Source organism: Heterodontus francisci, chromosome 27, assembly GCF_036365525.1.
Source record: "Heterodontus francisci isolate sHetFra1 chromosome 27, sHetFra1.hap1, whole genome shotgun sequence".
NCBI classification, from domain to species: domain Eukaryota; kingdom Metazoa; phylum Chordata; class Chondrichthyes; order Heterodontiformes; family Heterodontidae; genus Heterodontus; species Heterodontus francisci.
Genome location: NC_090397.1, coordinates 62,062,755 through 62,079,767, shown reverse-complemented (window position 1 = coordinate 62,079,767; position 17,013 = coordinate 62,062,755). Strand labels below are relative to the sequence as shown.

Below are 17,013 nucleotides of genomic sequence, written 5' to 3'. Positions count from 1 at the left end.
ATCCTTCCAGCAACCACCCTGTCACGTTCCCTCCAAGAACGCATGGGTTCGTAAGTTAACCACGGTCCACCGGTGAAGAGGTGGGTCACAAATGCCACCCAGAGCGTATGAACAGCTATGCTGGTGGAAGAAAATTACTTCCATTTATGATACTTTTCATTCTTTCTTGAAGCAAAGCATCTTATCTAGGCAAATTAGGAAGTTATTTTATGCCAGCATTGTCCACAAGCCATAAGTCAGTCAACCTGTTTTTGGGGTTGCTGGTCCAGGGGATAGTGTTGGTGGCAACATGGATCTTTAACTACTACATGAACCACTACAATAGGAGGCAATACGGTAGTTTTAACATAACAAAGAATTGCATTTCCAACAAGGTATTTTCTCAGAACTGCACAGAAGTGTCAGTGCCTGGTGTGGGGATCTAACCTACAAGCTTCTGGCCTTGACATTGAACAGTTTGAAGTTAGTTGCACAGCCTGGTTATTTTGCATTTTGGGGCATAAGTAAACAAAATCTATTCATTCAGAACCAGAAACTAAAGTCCCAGACTCACTATAAGCAAGGTGAACACTAGATATCCATACCCAGTATAAACAGGGTGATCAAGATTCTCTCAAAACCTATTTAATTAGCTATAATTTCCTCTGCCCCAATGTATTCCATTTCATACTAACAGGAACATATGCAATTCGTTTAACTTGGTGAATGATCAAACTAATTAATAAATATTTCTGACAGGCCGATCCCAATAAGCATACTGCCTGAGAGAAATCAGAATCCAAGATACTTATATCTAGAGGAGAACAGGCCATGTAGTTGGTGAGACAAGATCAACTCTAAACATTACCATAGTTTTTTTTTAAAAAAAGGACAAATTGAAAGCGTTGAGGTATAAAAAGATCAGATTTCGTGATTGCATACATTTGATGCTAAGTGAAGGAAGGAAGCAAGCAGTTCTTTATTACTTACATCATCCAGGGGTGTTATAGATGCACTTTCACCTCCATAGTACGAGTTGCGATCCATGTGAAGGACCTTCTTCCCTTTCACAGACATTATACCAGAAAGGATGCATTCCTGTCAGAATTTTAAATAAAAGTCAGAACCCAGATAATTCAGAAGAAGCTATTTGAACTGTTGGATCAGTCACAAAATTCCTTACTGGAAAACAGCACAATACTGCAAGACATATTCCATGTAGCATTATTGAGTTAAAAATTTATAGATAACCCAACTGTATAAATTAAATCCGATGATATGGCAATCCCCACACTGTATTGCAGAAAGTCATAAATTGCAATCTAATTAGGCTGTAGAATGAAAGAATGACATAATTTCCACATGTTCACAAAAATATTTGGAAAACTGTTGCAAGTTATTAATGCAAATTGCATTATTTAGCCAGGATAATTCCAGGACCAGCCTTTAGGAGAGAAGCTGAGCTGTAATTCAGATTCTCAAGAGAAAAAAAACGTTAGCCAGGGAAGCAAGAAACAAGCTGTAATCCAAAATAATCTCAAATATTTAACCTCTCGAGCTATTTATACAACTACTACAAAAGTAACTTCTTCCACAATTCAACACTGCAGAATTTGATTTCTCCACCCTCCCGCAAACTTGAGCAGTGAGCATTCAAATATGTCAATATATAGCGACAGCATAAATCCCAGTGAGAATGAAGATGGGGAAATTTTCCCCCAATCATGTCTGAAGACAGCACAGCTGTCAAAGGACTGGGATTAATTTTACATCTACATGTTACAACCAGGCGAGAAACGTGTCTAGAGGTTCCTCTCAGCCTTCACCTGGTCTTACTGTAACAGGATTTAATTTTAAACACAACATGTTTTTAGCTCCCCCTTGGTGGATCCTCAGTCACCGCTTTCCAAATATAAGGCAAAGAAACCAGCACAAACAGGCTCTCTTAGGTTTAAAGAGATGAGATTTATTACACGTGACCTTTAATTTGGTTGACGTCTACGGATACACAAAGCACTCACGCTAGCACGTATACACAATACACACATGCAAATAGTGACAGAAAAGAGAAGAAAAATTAAGTGGAAAAATTTGATGCAATATCTGAAGAGTTTTTGTTAGTTCTTGGGGCTCTGTAGAGTCCTTGATTGTAGGTACATCTTGCTTTTCGTTGGGGCCCAGTATTCTTAAATAAAAGCAAAATACGGCAGATGCTGGAAATCTGAAATAAAAACAAGAAATGCTGGAACCACTCAGCAGGTCTGGCAGCATCTGTGAAAAGAGAAGCAGAGTTAACGTTTCAGGTCAGTGACCCTTCTTCGGTTCCGAAGAACAGACTTTTCTCAGTTCAAACTGTTTGTACAATTCAGAAAAACCCAGGCTGCCAAGCAGGTTAGTCATGTGACTAACTGGTCTGACCACGTCTTAGATTGCACCACCTTAGCAGTCTCTGGAATGCTCCTCTTACACACAATACCTGATGATCAAGGTCCATTGTGCGGTGAATGTGTCAGGGAATAGTCTTTTGTCCTTCCAATCACCGTCTGTTAATATGCAAATGTCTTTTTCAGCCACAGCGGATCTATTTAACAAGTCCTTTCTTCACTCCAGTAACAGTTTAAAAATCAATGCTCATGACAAAATTAATATGCCTCATTCTTGGCAGGCGGGGACCTAGCAGGAGACACAATTTGTATTAACTGCCCTCCACTCACTGCACCTTCGTTGGAAATAACCCTATTGTACTTGTAGTTGTAGTTTTGGTCATGAGCTTGGAGACTCCCATAAATTAAAACCGCAAGTACTGCCTTGCCACAAACTCAGTAGCCAACAGTGATGTCGATCTTCACTCCATTCAAAGATACTCCTGAATTGAGCCTTGCAGATGGTGCAGAGGTTTAAAGTGATCCATTGTGGAATATTCATGCAAAATACTAAAACTGGTTTCCTTTCATTTTTTTTAAACAAAAAAAGCATCTTAACATGAGTATGCTTACAAGCAAGACCTTGGGATTAACAGATTGAAAACTCTACGTGCAGACAAACAATTTAAAGTCAGTGGAGAGGCAGAGGTTTTCGGCTATAATCAGTTTCCAACATGACCCACAGTCGCTTTCTTTACGTTGGTAAAAGTGAAGTCACCTAGCTAGTAAAGATGATTAGTTCAAAACTGAGCTTTAAAAAGAAAAAATATGCATTTGAAGTTAATACTTTCATGGGATGAGAGTTTTTTTCTTAATTCATTCATGGGATGTGGGCGTCGTTGGCCAGGCCAGCATTTATTGCCCATCCCTAATTGCCCTTGAGAAGGTGGTGGTGGTGAGCTGCCTTCTTGAACCGCTGCAGTCCATGTGGGGTAGGTACACCCACAGTGCTGTTGGCACTGTGTATTGTTGGCAAGACCAGCATTTGTTTCCCAAACCCAACTGCTATTGAGAAAGTGGTGGTGGTGAACCACTGCAGTCCATCTGGTGTAGATACACCCACAGTGCTGTTAGGGAGGGAGTTCTCAGAATTTTGACCCAGCGACAGTGAAGGAATGGCAATATAGTTCTAAGTCAGGATGATGTGTGGCTTGGAGGGGAACTTTCAGGTGGTGGTGTTCCCATGGGTCTGCTGCCCTGCATCTACTAGGTGGCAGAGGTCACAGATTTGGAAGGTGCTGTCAAAGGAGGCTTGGTGAGTTGCTGCAGTGCATCTTGTAGATGGTACACACTGCTGCCACTGTGCATGAATGATGGAGGGAGTGAATATATAAGGTGGTGGATGGGGTACCAATCAAGCAGGCTGCTTGGTTCTGGATAGTGTCAAACTTCTTAAATGTTGTCTGAGCTGCACTCATCCAGGCAAGTGGAATGTATTCCATCACACTCCTGACTTGTGCCTGACATACCGCATACTAGCATTCTGCAGAGAAAGGAAACAGAAATCTGCAAGTCAAGGTCACAACAGTTAACAAAATACAAATTTAAAAGTTGAAAGAAAATTTTTCAGTATGAACTTTTAAGTACCGACAGACAAGAAAAGTTAAAGATACAAATTATATATAGAAAACTATTAAAATCATTCAAGTGATAAAGCTACCCAACCACATAAACGCGCAATGCATTTTTAGGATGTGAGACAGTGGGTTAAAATCTGATTTTGCATCCTTCCTGCAGAAATACAACAAAGTGAAATTTCCAACAAAATGAAATGAAACTCAGCTAACACTTTAGGTTTAGATATACTTTAGTCCTGGATGATAAATTCAGGATCAGCTTCTGTGGAATTCTACTTTTCACTAAAGCCTTCCAACATTGCCAGATTCCATTAAAACCTTTTTGTTCCACAATTCAACCCATTTGTTAACCTTTTGCCACTGTTCCACTACAATACCTCTCCCTGTACAAGCTGTAGGTTATTAGTTCAGCTCCCAAGATGAACAAGTACATCATATTGCAACAAATTGACTCATCAGGCCTCAAGCAGATCAATTGCCATGGATCAGAGTATTATAAAAAGCACTGACACATGTCAGCAAAGTTGGAAGTGGCAATTGATATGATTGATCCATTCCTCCAAAGATACCCCTTTACCATGCAGTTTCCACAAACCATATCACTAGCTGTTACAGCTTTAAAAACATTTCCTACATATAGATGTTAGTATACAATTCGTGATTTCTTCCAACATTTAAAAAGGTGTACTCATAAGCTAACCAAATTCCCCATGAGCAAAACATTGTGTGCCATGAATGGGACTGTGCATTGAAGGACTAACCATTACCTTTCAATAACTGTATAACTCCCACAGACAATATAGAATACATACAATTGCTTGTATGTCAAAAATCAGTAAAATACCATGTTGTCACGGCATTGGGCTAAAACCAAGTTTAATTTACAAACACTTAGGAAAAAGATTTAATCAACCCACAAGAGTTTAAAATGTCTCCTTCAGCACATTATTATTGCAACGTCAACCTTTCAAAGTATAAATGGCCAGTTACTAAGCTTGACCTACTTTCTGAATATAACTAGCAACACCAAAGGAAGCCTGCAAATTCACTGAAGGCGTGGTGGAATCAGAACACATTTGCATTGGCTATTCCCTTGATGCAGACAAAACAAATTAAACTATCAAAGATCAATATTTTGCATTTACTCCACATCACTTAGTTAAAAAAAAAATCTCCTCACCCCCACTACAAAAATATATCAAGCAAATTTCACAAAACACATTACAGGGCAGTTGTCTTCTCTGGCTAGACAATTCAAACAGACAGGAGTTCAAAAAGCAGAGCTGGAATTTAACCCCCCCCCCCAAACAGTAGCGGGCTGGAAGGGGGGGGGGGGGGGGGCAGTCGTAAAATTGAGTTGGAGGCTGGGGGTAGGGGGGGTGCTGTTCCCATTTCCACTGCAATTTTATGAGGGGCAGCAGTGAGAAACGGCCCAAATGCCCCAGGCCAATTAAGGCCCTAAGTGGCCAATTAACTGCCACTTAAAGGACTTTCCTTGCAGCTGCTGGTATATTACCAATGGCTCAGGCCCCCCAGTAAAATCTGGTGGCCTCCTTGCGGGCTGGGGGTCCCTTCTGATGGGTCACCCTGTGCCCCAGGGAGGCCCCCTTCCACCCACTCCAAGGCCCAACCACTCCCACTGAAATACCTTTCCCTCCCCCCACCCGCCAACTGACCACCATTGCCTCACCGGGGCCAGCCATTTTGTAGGGCCTTGTCGGGGACACTTACTCTTTTTCAGAGGCCGGTGTCCCTCTTGCTCCATTCCTTGGCTGCAGTCCCAGCAGTGGCCACCGCTCCCACGACGCTGCTGGGACTGAGCTGCCCACCCACTGATTAGCTGACAGCTCTCGGAGGCAGGCCTTACTGCCTCAGAGGGGCAGAAGTCCCACCCGAGGCCAATTAAGAGCCTGGGCCAGGTAAAATCATAACATGGCTCCCAGGCCTGGCAGAGGTGAGCTCACCCCATACTTTTAGGCTGGTGGGACAGCCTCCTGCCTGACGTAAAATTCCAGCCCACATTTCACATAGCATCAGATCTCTATCTGTACCTCTTTCAGCCCTCAACCCCATTATTCACCAGATACACACCCAACTGTTTTGGGAGCATTAACTGGGATTCTATTACATGTGGCGGTACGAGAAAACCATCCTTCCAATCCCCAGTCTTGCTTGAGACTTCCTCATACCTATAATTATCCATGTCCCAGCATTTTAAAAACCATCTTAACATAAGGGATCTTAAGGACTCAACCATCCTGTGCTTGAACATTCAGCAATGCAGCAGAACTTCAAAGCTGAATACAATATTCTAAAATGTGGTTTGAGTGATGATCAGTAACTGTGTTTCAGCTACTAGCAAAATTCCCTCGAGATCGCTCCCATTAGCTACATGGTCAATTAAATCCAAATGCTCATCATCCTGTACACATCTCACATCCCATTGTGCAGTACACCTCTGTGGGCATGTGCTTAATTGGTCCAGGACCCCAAACTCATGCTTGTCAACTAGTTGCAGAAGTTCACAACTACCAAAATTTTAAATGGCAAGTAAATCTGTAGCAATTTTTGGATGGCATGAATACCACAGGGACTAGAACAGACCTCATTGGAAATTCATTAGTCACTGCCCCAGTCACAGAATATGTTCATTTTAACAAAGCAGAACTTTCATCTTAAACAGGTCTATTCCTTGGCTTTTTATTTGTTTATGGGTGGGATGTGGACGTCACTGTACACCAAGATTCTAAAAGTAAAGAAAGCCAAATGAAGGTTTGTGTAGTAAATTAAATAATTTGGTCATTTGGCAGCACAATACCAGTGGGCAAAACCTCAGTGATGCTCCTCATTCCCCACCCTATGCCTGTAAGTTTAACAAGCATGATCACATTAAATACTAAGTATTAGGTTAAATGCCTTCCACAATATTGTGCTAACACACTGGCTTTTAAAGTCCCAAGTCTGACTGCAATCCCCAGTATTTAATCTAGCAATATAATTGTCACAGATTCAAGTTAGTCATTCTACTGCCATGAACGATGTATTTTCTTTTGTTTGCAGGGCATTACAACAGTGCTACATGTCACTCTCCAGTTCTTATAGAGCTGTACATGGGTCTGTAACTACAAACTTACACAAAGCAACCTAATTCGGAGTCCATTTTCTTTGGACTGGTAAGGGGAAAGATGAAGGGAAAAAGATCACACAAATGTTGGTGGGGTGGGGGGGGGGGGGGGGGGGGAGAAATACAAAACACTCTTCCACTAAGCAGTCAGATCAAAAAGACTGCTGAGTATCAAACCTGTGAATTGGATTCTCTTGTTAATTCCATTTCAATTATATAAACAAATATTACTTCCATTCATCTCAAATAGGCTGACAAATACATCAGACTGAAAACTTTAAATGTGCAATTTTCATGTGCAGTCTATAATCATGTTTTTTGTTTGCACCATGACACTACCAGAGACAATACCAAGTTTTATCATGTGTTTGCCTCAACCACATTGCAATCCTTGTGTAAATGGTGCCCTTTGTCATTTGTTACCATAATGCTCTTAAAACAGCTGTTACTAAAAAAAAGACAAGGGAATACACAATGCCATTTGCTGTGACACAAAACATCCAGCCTACATGCAGAAGTTTAAAAGTACAGCACAAGTTCATTGAAATATTAAAAATGAAAAAAATTTGATTAACTGCATATATTCATCTTGTATAATAAAAGAAAAATACTGCAGATGCTGGAAATATGAAATAAAAACAAAGTGCTGGAAATACACAGCAGGCATGGCAGCATCTGTAGAGAGAGAAGCAGAGTTAATGTTTCATGTTATTGGCCTTTCATCAGAACCACCTCACCTTATCTCAAAGCTGTTCTGATGAAATGTTATGACCTGAAACATTAACTCTGCTTCTCTCTCCACAGATGCTGTCAGACCAGCTGTGTATTTCCAGCAGTTTCTATATTTATCTTGTGTTTAGGTGCAGACATTCTTATCTTCAACAAATTGATGTATCCTTATTTAATTAAGTGCAACAAGATTCCACAACAATTAATGGCTACCATAAGGAATGTGGAACAGAGGGTGAAGCATGGTGCTGTAGCGATAGCCTTAAAACAGGAAAGCATGTAGTCTTAAGTAGCAGCGTGTCAGGCTGAAAAGGTGCTACATGCAATTGTGCATAGACATCGTTACCCACACACCACTTTGACAAGGGTCAGAAGCAAAATAGCACCTACAGAAAATATTACAACCAGATTCAAAAGGATTTGGACCTTTTATCTATATCACAGATATATTACAGGCTCTTTTTTGCCCCCACATGCAAGTATTTCTGCTTAACACAATCAGGAAAACTCAGAAATTACTGTAGATTAAAATTAGTGCAAACATATTTGGCTACAGATAAATTAAAATGGACTGGATTTCACTAGGAGAGATTAAAAAAAGAGTACAAATCTAAGTAGGAAACATTACTGAATGTGAGGTGTTGTCCAGGATCCCATCTGGAATACTGGACACAGCTCTAACCACCTAAGTGCAGGAAGGATATTAATGCCTTTGTGGAAATTCAGGTGAGTAAATAGCTTGCACATTTTAAGTCACAGGCGAGAAAAAATATATGACATGAAATATACAGACAAATTGTGAGAACACACACACACACACACACACACACACACACACACACACACCTCCTTGGGAGAGACTAGTGAGAAAATCTGAAAATCAAAAACTGCTTTTGACAATCCACCTGCCCAAGACTAAAATTCAGGGACAAGGGTAACATTAGGACAGTAAATAAAACCACTAAATACCCAAAGACAAGATTAGAACTAAAGCACTGGTTAAAAATGCCCAACACCTATTAAATATTGTTTCACTTCAACCAGAGGGGAGGTTTTCTCTGGTCAGCGTGCTAGGATTTGACAGGTCCCAGATAGCAAAAAAAAACCCACTGCATTAACTTCACAAGGATGTGTTACCCATTTGTTGGCCCAATTCTTAAAAAAGACATCAGTTAAACAGGGGTGCATTTCAGCTAAACATAGTGAAACAAATTAATGACAGTATTAGTTAACTTGGCCTAGACTAATAGTTGTCTAATACTAAGTGGCTCTGACCGAAAGTGCAATCGCTTCTATGTATATAACTTCTCCTGCCCTCCACTTCTCTCCCACCTCTTCCAAAAGTTGTTTATTTCTATACTCATCATTATGGCACTGGTCTTGTAAAATCTAATCATGCAGTCTAGCAACATAGGTTTTCACATCCAAATAGTGAACCAAAAAAGAACCAAATGGGTTAAGTGGTTATAAAGCATAAACATACAACTACTTTGTTTCCTGTAATATTTAAAAAGGAACCCTTCCAAGAGAACTTAGAAGCCCAGTTTTACCTGCAGAATAAACCATAAAACAACTCACTTGTGCATCTACTACAAATCAGTTTAGATGTGCAAAAGTACTACTGCCTTCCATATCCCATAAGATTTTTTGCACATCTTGGGAAGCTACTCAATTGGAGCCCACATTTCAAAAACCTCAGGGCAACTTTTCTTATAGCCCATTAGCTTTAGCCGTTTTGCAACAGGCTTACTGAAGTGTCCTGATGGGAAATAATGTTTAAAGGATGCAAGTGATCCAGTGTTAATACTCAAGTAATTTGAAGAGCACAATATAAACAACTTGCATATTGATCTTCTGCTATTCCCACAGTATAGCATTTTCAGTGTCAGAAATGGACAACAAATAGTTTGGAAAATGGCTTGTAACAAGACTAATATATAGCTGGGCATTCCCCTTTCAAATCTGATCAGGGATTAAGATAATGAGAGTTACACAAAACACGTCCTGCAACTTCCAAAAGCAGTATTTAACAGTGCAATGAAGTCAGAGATTTAGTGGTTACAATGGGCTTTAAAACTGACAGCTCAGCTTCTAATATCAGCCAAGATTTGATTTCATCCCCTGGGTGCTACCATTCTCCCACTACTGGCTGTCATTTTAATTCCAAGTGACAGCAAGAGTACACAGCTTCAGTGCTCAGTAACAAAGGCCCAATTCACCTGGCTGTATATTGGTGCTGCAAACTTCCAGAAATCCCCATAAACTACAACTTCTTGTAAAAACAAAATTATATAAAGCTTCTGAAGTGACAAAGAAATTGTTAGCAATGGCAACAGTAAGAAGATAAAACAAACTGCCATCTAGAACTGTTTCAAAAAGACTTACAATTCTGTTTCTGGGCAAAGAGGTCACTATACACAATACTTTGATTTTACTATGGATATTTGAGATATATTTCTTTGTGAACTGTTCATGCAGATTCCCCACTCACATTGTGGGTTTTCAAGGTCAAAAGAATTTTTCAACATGACCTAGCCTATGAGCACATCACCAAAACGCATCCATTGTTTCCCCCATCCCGTTGCAAACTTAACCTACTTCCCATCTTTGCAAAAACCTAATGAAGTATAAACTTGTTATTACATCAATTAAGAGCTCAAATTTCAGTCTCCGCTTCCCTATTACAAATGCTCAGCTCTCAATTCCACAATTAACCAACCATCCATCCCCTATGCTGTTCTTTAATGGATGATACTTTTTACATGTCTTACTTTCAGGTTGGTGCCTAACAGCCAGCGAATCAAAAGCTGAAACATTAAACTAATTATTTTCTTCTGTATTTACAGGGAACAGGACAGCACAAAACTACAGCAAAGTGGGTGTTTCAGACTTTCAGAGTGATAGTGTAATAAAATTAGAGTTGGGAACTGGATACTTAAATAAGATCTAATTACATAGGCTAGTGAGTTCTTGGGGAAGCTAAAGAATGTAAGAGTTAAACCACTGGGAAAAATATTTAGGAATTTGCTAGATAAGGAATGGTATTGGAGAAAGGCAAATTAAGTGTCTTTTGAAATGGGAGAGAGCAAGAGGAGAAAAGATTTGGAGAATTACAGACCAGTTAGTCTCAACAGCACCAGAAAAAGTTGCAAAGTCAGTCAAAAACTAACTGATGGAATGTTTAAAAATATTCATATTTATATAATGCCTCTCACATCCTCAGGCCATTCTCAAAGTGCTTCACACCGAAATAACTTACTTTCGAAACCACTGCTCTTTTGTCGTCACATGTGGCAGCCAAATCCCCTAAACAGCAAATCAATGAACAGTTGATGTGTTTTGTGGTGTTGGTTGATGGATGAATGTTAGCCAGCATACCAGAAGAACTCCCCGGAACAAGGAGAACTCAGTTTGCTAATATAAATAGCAGAACCCAGCTTGAAAACACCAACCTCCTAGAATCGTTGTCAACAACTTATATTTATATAGCACCTTTAATGCAATAAAACTTTCAAAAGCACTCCACAGGAACAATATAAAGCAAAATTTGACACCAAGCCACAATAGGAGACATCAGGGCAGATTTTAAAGGAGCATGTTAAAGAAAGAAAGAGTTGGAGAGGCTGAGACTTAGGGAGGGAATTCTAGACCAGGTGACAGCATGGCCACATGATGGAGTGACTAAAATCAGGGATGCTTAAGAGGCCAAAATTAGAGGAGCACAGATATCGAAGGGTTTTGGAGCTGGAGATTACAGAGACTGGGATGGGGAAATTTGAAAACAGTATGAGAATTTTAAGAGGCATTGCTTAAACAGAAATCAGCGCAGCTCAGTGAGCACAGGGGCAATGAACACACAGCACTTAGTGTGAGTTAAGACACAGCAGCAGAGTTTTGGATGACTTCAAAGTTATGGAGCCTAGAATGTGGGAGGCCGGCCAGGAATGTGCTGGAATAGTCGTCCAGAGGCATGGCTGAGGGTTTCAGCAGTGGATTATCTGAGGTGGGGCAGGGTAGTGTGATGTTACAGAGGTGGAAATAGGCAAATAGGAAATAGTGTTGGTGTGGCTGTCTGCTCAGAAGCTCATCTCCAGATCAAATATGACACTAAGGTGTGAACATTTTGAACAAATCTGAACAGTATCAATACAGAAAAGCATTGTTAATCAAAGCAACAAGTGCAAGTGATGCAAGGAATAACTGCCATTGTGGTTTAGTTCCTTTTAATCTATTTGCCTAGACACAAAATTTAAGGCAGCAAACATCAACAGCAAAATAGTCAGTAGATGAATATGTGAATCTGTTACCCAAACTATTTCAGATATTTAAATCAGTTGCATGTACTAAATAATTTTAAGTGACTTACTGATATTCATAGTGCCTATGAATGTACTGTCTAACAACCATGTACAGAAATTATAGCATCTTTCTCCACACTCTAAAGCTCCTCTCCTAAATTGTATGGTGCAACAGACAAAACCACTGCAAGCATATTAAATTCAAGATGCAAATTAATTATGTCACTATGATTAGAGACTTCACAGCATAGCCAAATTTTTGAATTAATATTCTAGTACACAAAGCAGGCACCAAGCACAAGTAAAATGGTTTTCAACATCACTTCGATCAATGACATTCCAGTTGCCAATATAAACATTGCTATCAGTGCCAAAAAATGGCCACTACTGTTGCCCACCTCTGTGCAACCAATACTCTGCATTATAAAGTGTAATTTTAACAGCACAGACACTCAGAGCCAACATTCAAAAGTTTCAGGTGGAGCAAGTAGTATGTCCCATGTTAAATGTAAATGTTTTTTGATTTGATAACTAAAAAAGGTGCCAAAATGATCGCTACAAAAGAATGCTGATTGGTGTAGCCCAAAAACAAACCATGCAAATTACTACGTTTTTTTAAAAAAAAAAGGTGGGTTTTAATTTTGCAGAGATGGGTTTTAAACTACATGCAAGTTTTATAACTTTGTAGATTTGGCAGTTTTACTGTGCATGTCTTAACCTTGCAAAAGCCAGCCACCTCACCCCAACATGCATCTTTCTCACCTCTGACTTACCTTTACAATTTATGAATTTACAGATTCAGTAACCTAATGAAGTCTCATGCTTCTGCTCTACTAACAGACTTGCCTAATACTAACACTTGGTCTGTAATTGCTGGCTGACTTAGCATTGACTTTAGATTTCAGCATCGTGAAAAGTAATCCAGATCAACATGCACAAAGTCCCAAGTTACAACTTAAAGCAAATTTATCCCTAACAAGCAACAGACCAGGTAATGTGCTCAAGGTAGTACAGCACAGAATAAGCCATTTGTCACAATCTTCAAATCTTTTATTTCTGTTGCGTCACATTGCCCCATAATTACTATTGTTGTAAAATCACCTCTTCACAATGTGCCCATCGCATAATTAGATCGTTAGATCAAAGCAGAACTGAGAACTGAGTGGCTCAGACTTCCACAATTAAACCATGCACCATCTGTGCTAGTTACTTTGTTCATTTTTCAATAAATTGAATTACATTGTCTTTCACTTCCACTTCTGAATGTCTCTTGGTTCATCTTGCATAGTACTACTGCATCAAATTTAAAAAGTGCATTTAAGTGGTTACGAGGTTTTTTTGTTTTAAAAAAAGGTTCTCTCCTCTCTCTCACCCCCACCCACCACCACTTTCTCTCCCAGATGAGAGCCTTGGCTCAGCAGTAGCATACACACCCAGGTCTTAGGTCCACACCCCACAAAGAATTATCAGCTAGGTTGATGCTATAGCAAGGGATTTCTATACGATTTCAAATGAGATGTCAAATCAAGCCACATCTGTGTTAGGTCAGCATTAAAGATCCCACAGTGCCATTTATAGAGGAGCACGGGTGTTTTGGGAAATATTTATCCCTCAACTAACACTCAACATAGATTATCTGCTTGTTTATTGCTGTTTGTGGGAGCTTCTGGTGCACAAACTGGGAGCTGTTTCCCTACATTAGTGACTACATTTCAAAATGTAATACATTGGCTGTGATGCACTTTGAGACCTAGAAGTCGTGAAAGGTGCTTATATAAATGAAAGTTCTTTTCACATTGCACCACAGGTCCTCCTTCAAATTTCCTTGCCAAAAACCCAAGATTTGACAGATTATTTAAGTGACGTGGACACACCCCACCCATACATTAACAAGGGAAGAGAATAGGAAAATCCAGATATAATGTGCTTAGTAACTTTCCTGCACACAAATTCTTTTTACAGCTAGACCAATAACTTGGAGCAAAACGTTAATTTATTCTCAAGCCCTAATAAAAAAAAACAGTGGATGCATCCTTCATAAAAAGAAAAAAAGTAATGTTATAATCCTGTTTTCCATTTGGCAAATGGAAATAGAGAAATAAAATGCTGCCAAAAGACAAATTAAACAGTTTGAATTGTTTCTGAAAGAACTTTAATATATTTTCCACAACACGTAGTCTCCAATGCGTTTTTTTTTTAAAGGGGGCAGTGAGTATGACAGAATCCCACTGCACTTAGTAATCAACTGAGAGGAATAAGACTACTCACCCATTTCTCCCAAAATGTACCCTGCAATTTGAAATCCCAATTGACTTAAAACAGTAAGCCCTTGAAGTAAAGCAAGTGGATTTTCATATGCAATATGTTAAATATATGCACTACACAGTAAACAGGACAAACAATTGTGTTTTAAAATAAAAGCAAAATACTGCAAATGCTGGAAATCTGAAATGCAAACAAATGAAATACTCAGCAGATCTGGCAGCATCTGTGGAGACAGAAGCAGAGTTAACATTTCAGGTCAGTGTTTTAACTCAGTGTAGAAGTTGTGAGATTGTTCCCACTGGTCAGGGAATCTAGAACACAGGGACACAGTCTCAGGATAAGGGGTCAATCATTCAGGACTGAGATGAGGAGAAATTACTTCACTCAAGGTGCTGTGAATCTTTGGAATTCTCTATCCCAGAGGGTTGTGGATGCTCGATCACTGAATACATTTAAGGCTGGGATAGAAGATTTTTGGTCTGGCAGGGAATCAAGGGATATGGGGAGCAGGCAGGAAAGTGGAACGGAAGCCCAAGAACAGCCATGATCATATTGAATGGCGGAGCAGGCTCGATGGGCCATATGATCTACTATTGCTCCTAATTCTTGTGTTCAGGTAACACCACACCACTTGGAATAAAATAGGTCTGTACTGAAGTATTTAGACACAAATCTTGCTCAAGAATAAAGAATCCACATAAGTCTTACCAAATAGAGCAAAACAGTTCCAAAGTCCTGTTGTGTAAATAGATTAACTGTTAACCTCTCTTCAACTATGCTGAAAACAGATATGCATTAAGTCAGAGAATGTAATACATACCCAAAATCCAAACCTCACCACCTCTGGTCTAGTACCTACTTCAATGCTTTAACTGCCAAAGACTTGCAGGTTGACAGGTAAATTGACCATAGGTAAACTATACTAAACTGCACATCAGAGGTATCAGTCTAGGTAAGAGGATTGTAAAAGGAACTGCACACAACACAAAGTTATACAATGTAAATATTTCCTCTGCAACAATTATCAAATTTTCAATAAAGCTTTTTTAAAACGCTACTAAACCACTTCCCTCCTTATACAGACCATCCTAACCTTTCATTCAAAACATCATAGTTGGCGGCATAGTTGGCAGCCTCACAGCTCCAGGGGCCCGGGTTCGACTCCGGGTACTGCCTGTGTGGAGTTTGCAAGTTCTCCCTGTGTCTGCGTGGGTTTTCTCCAGGTGCTCCGGTTTCCTCCCACAAGCCAAAAGACTTGCAGGTTGATAGGTAAATTGGCCATTATAAATTGTCACTAGTGTAGGTAGGTGGTAGGGAAATATAGGGACAGGTGGGAATGTTTGGTAGGAATATGGGATTAGTGTAGGATTAGTATAAATGGGTGGTTGATGTTCGGCACAGACTCGGTGGGCCGAAGGGCCTGTCTCAGTGCTGTATCTCTAATCTAATCTAATCACTTGTGCAACTCTACCAGACTGAAATATAAATAACTTTGTGCAATTTACAAAGAGGGCAATTTCAGCTCACACGAAATAAAACAATGAAGGTGTATAAAGTAGTTGTATTACTTCCACTTTAAAAATTCCCACACATTTACAGTGGATACACGGAACAGTTAGACAACTTTATTACTGACAAAAAACATAGAAAATGCTGGAAATAGTCAGTCAGGCAGCATCTGAGGAGGAGAGGGTAAACGTTTCAGGTCTGTGACCTTTATTCAGAACTCCTTAGATGCTGCCAGACCAAGCATTTTTATCTCAGCTTTCCAGCATCCACAATATTTTACTATTGAGTTGAAGACAAAAAAAATCCATACTGTCCAAAAACTATCTCCACCCATTTCCCCAGCCTCAGCATGCAGTACCGCAAACTCTCAAGCTTCCGGCATTTGAAAGAAACTAATTTGCATAACCACAGTCATCCAGGAAGAAGGAAAATATGGTGAACCTAATAGAAAAGGGGCAGAAGTCTCCCTCAGAGAGGAATAGGCCAATAAAAATGGAAAGAGAAATGCCCCCAGCCCCGGGGTCTGAGAGCTCTGCCCACCACTCCCTGACTCAGCTTGAAGCGCGCGCACACCGCCTGCCAGGCCTGAGGCCTAAGCTGGCGCGCCTCAAACGCACCGAACCGCTCAAACACTCACTGACTGACTAACTAACTAACTAACTGCCTGCCATACAGGAACAAAAGAGGCCGACTCACCGTGAGCCCGGTGCCCAGCACGATCACGTCGTAATCCTCATTCATGTTGTTGTCGCTGAGCGGTTAACGGGCAGTCAAGTCCAATCTCGAACAGTCGCTCTGCAAAGCAGCGCACGCGCACAACACGCTCTTTTAAAAAAAACCACCCTCACGCACGGAGTGCGCCCTGGCTACGCATGCGTCAAAATACGTGCCCCAGCCCTCTCACTCCCCCTCCCCTCGCCCCCAGTACCGGTTACGCATGCGCGTGCAGAGTACATCGGACGACGAGCAGGCAGGGTGGTTAGAACGCAAGCGCAGATGGCTCGATCGGTGGGTGTTCTTCCGCAAGCGCAGATGGTTTCCAGTGCTGCTGAGGAATGTTTCGCGCAAGCGTAGTTTTTTATTTCCAAAATATACTTTATTCATAAAAA

At 40.4% G+C, this 17,013-nt stretch overlaps 1 protein-coding gene across 1 annotated transcript in view; it reads right to left on the bottom strand.

The window, feature by feature from the left end:
- The window catches only part of gdi2 (GDP dissociation inhibitor 2), a 32,116-nt gene extending 15,396 nt beyond the window's left edge, over positions 1-16,720 (bottom strand). Inside the window, exons 1-2 of the mRNA XM_068059469.1 lie at positions 16,601-16,720; positions 970-1,077 (exon numbers count right to left, since the gene is read on the bottom strand). Of these exons, the coding sequence (XP_067915570.1) occupies positions 970-1,077; positions 16,601-16,645 (153 nt within the window). The 5' untranslated portion in view covers positions 16,646-16,720. The remainder of the gene's footprint in view (positions 1-969; positions 1,078-16,600) is intronic.
- Positions 16,721-17,013: the final 293 nt, after the last annotated feature.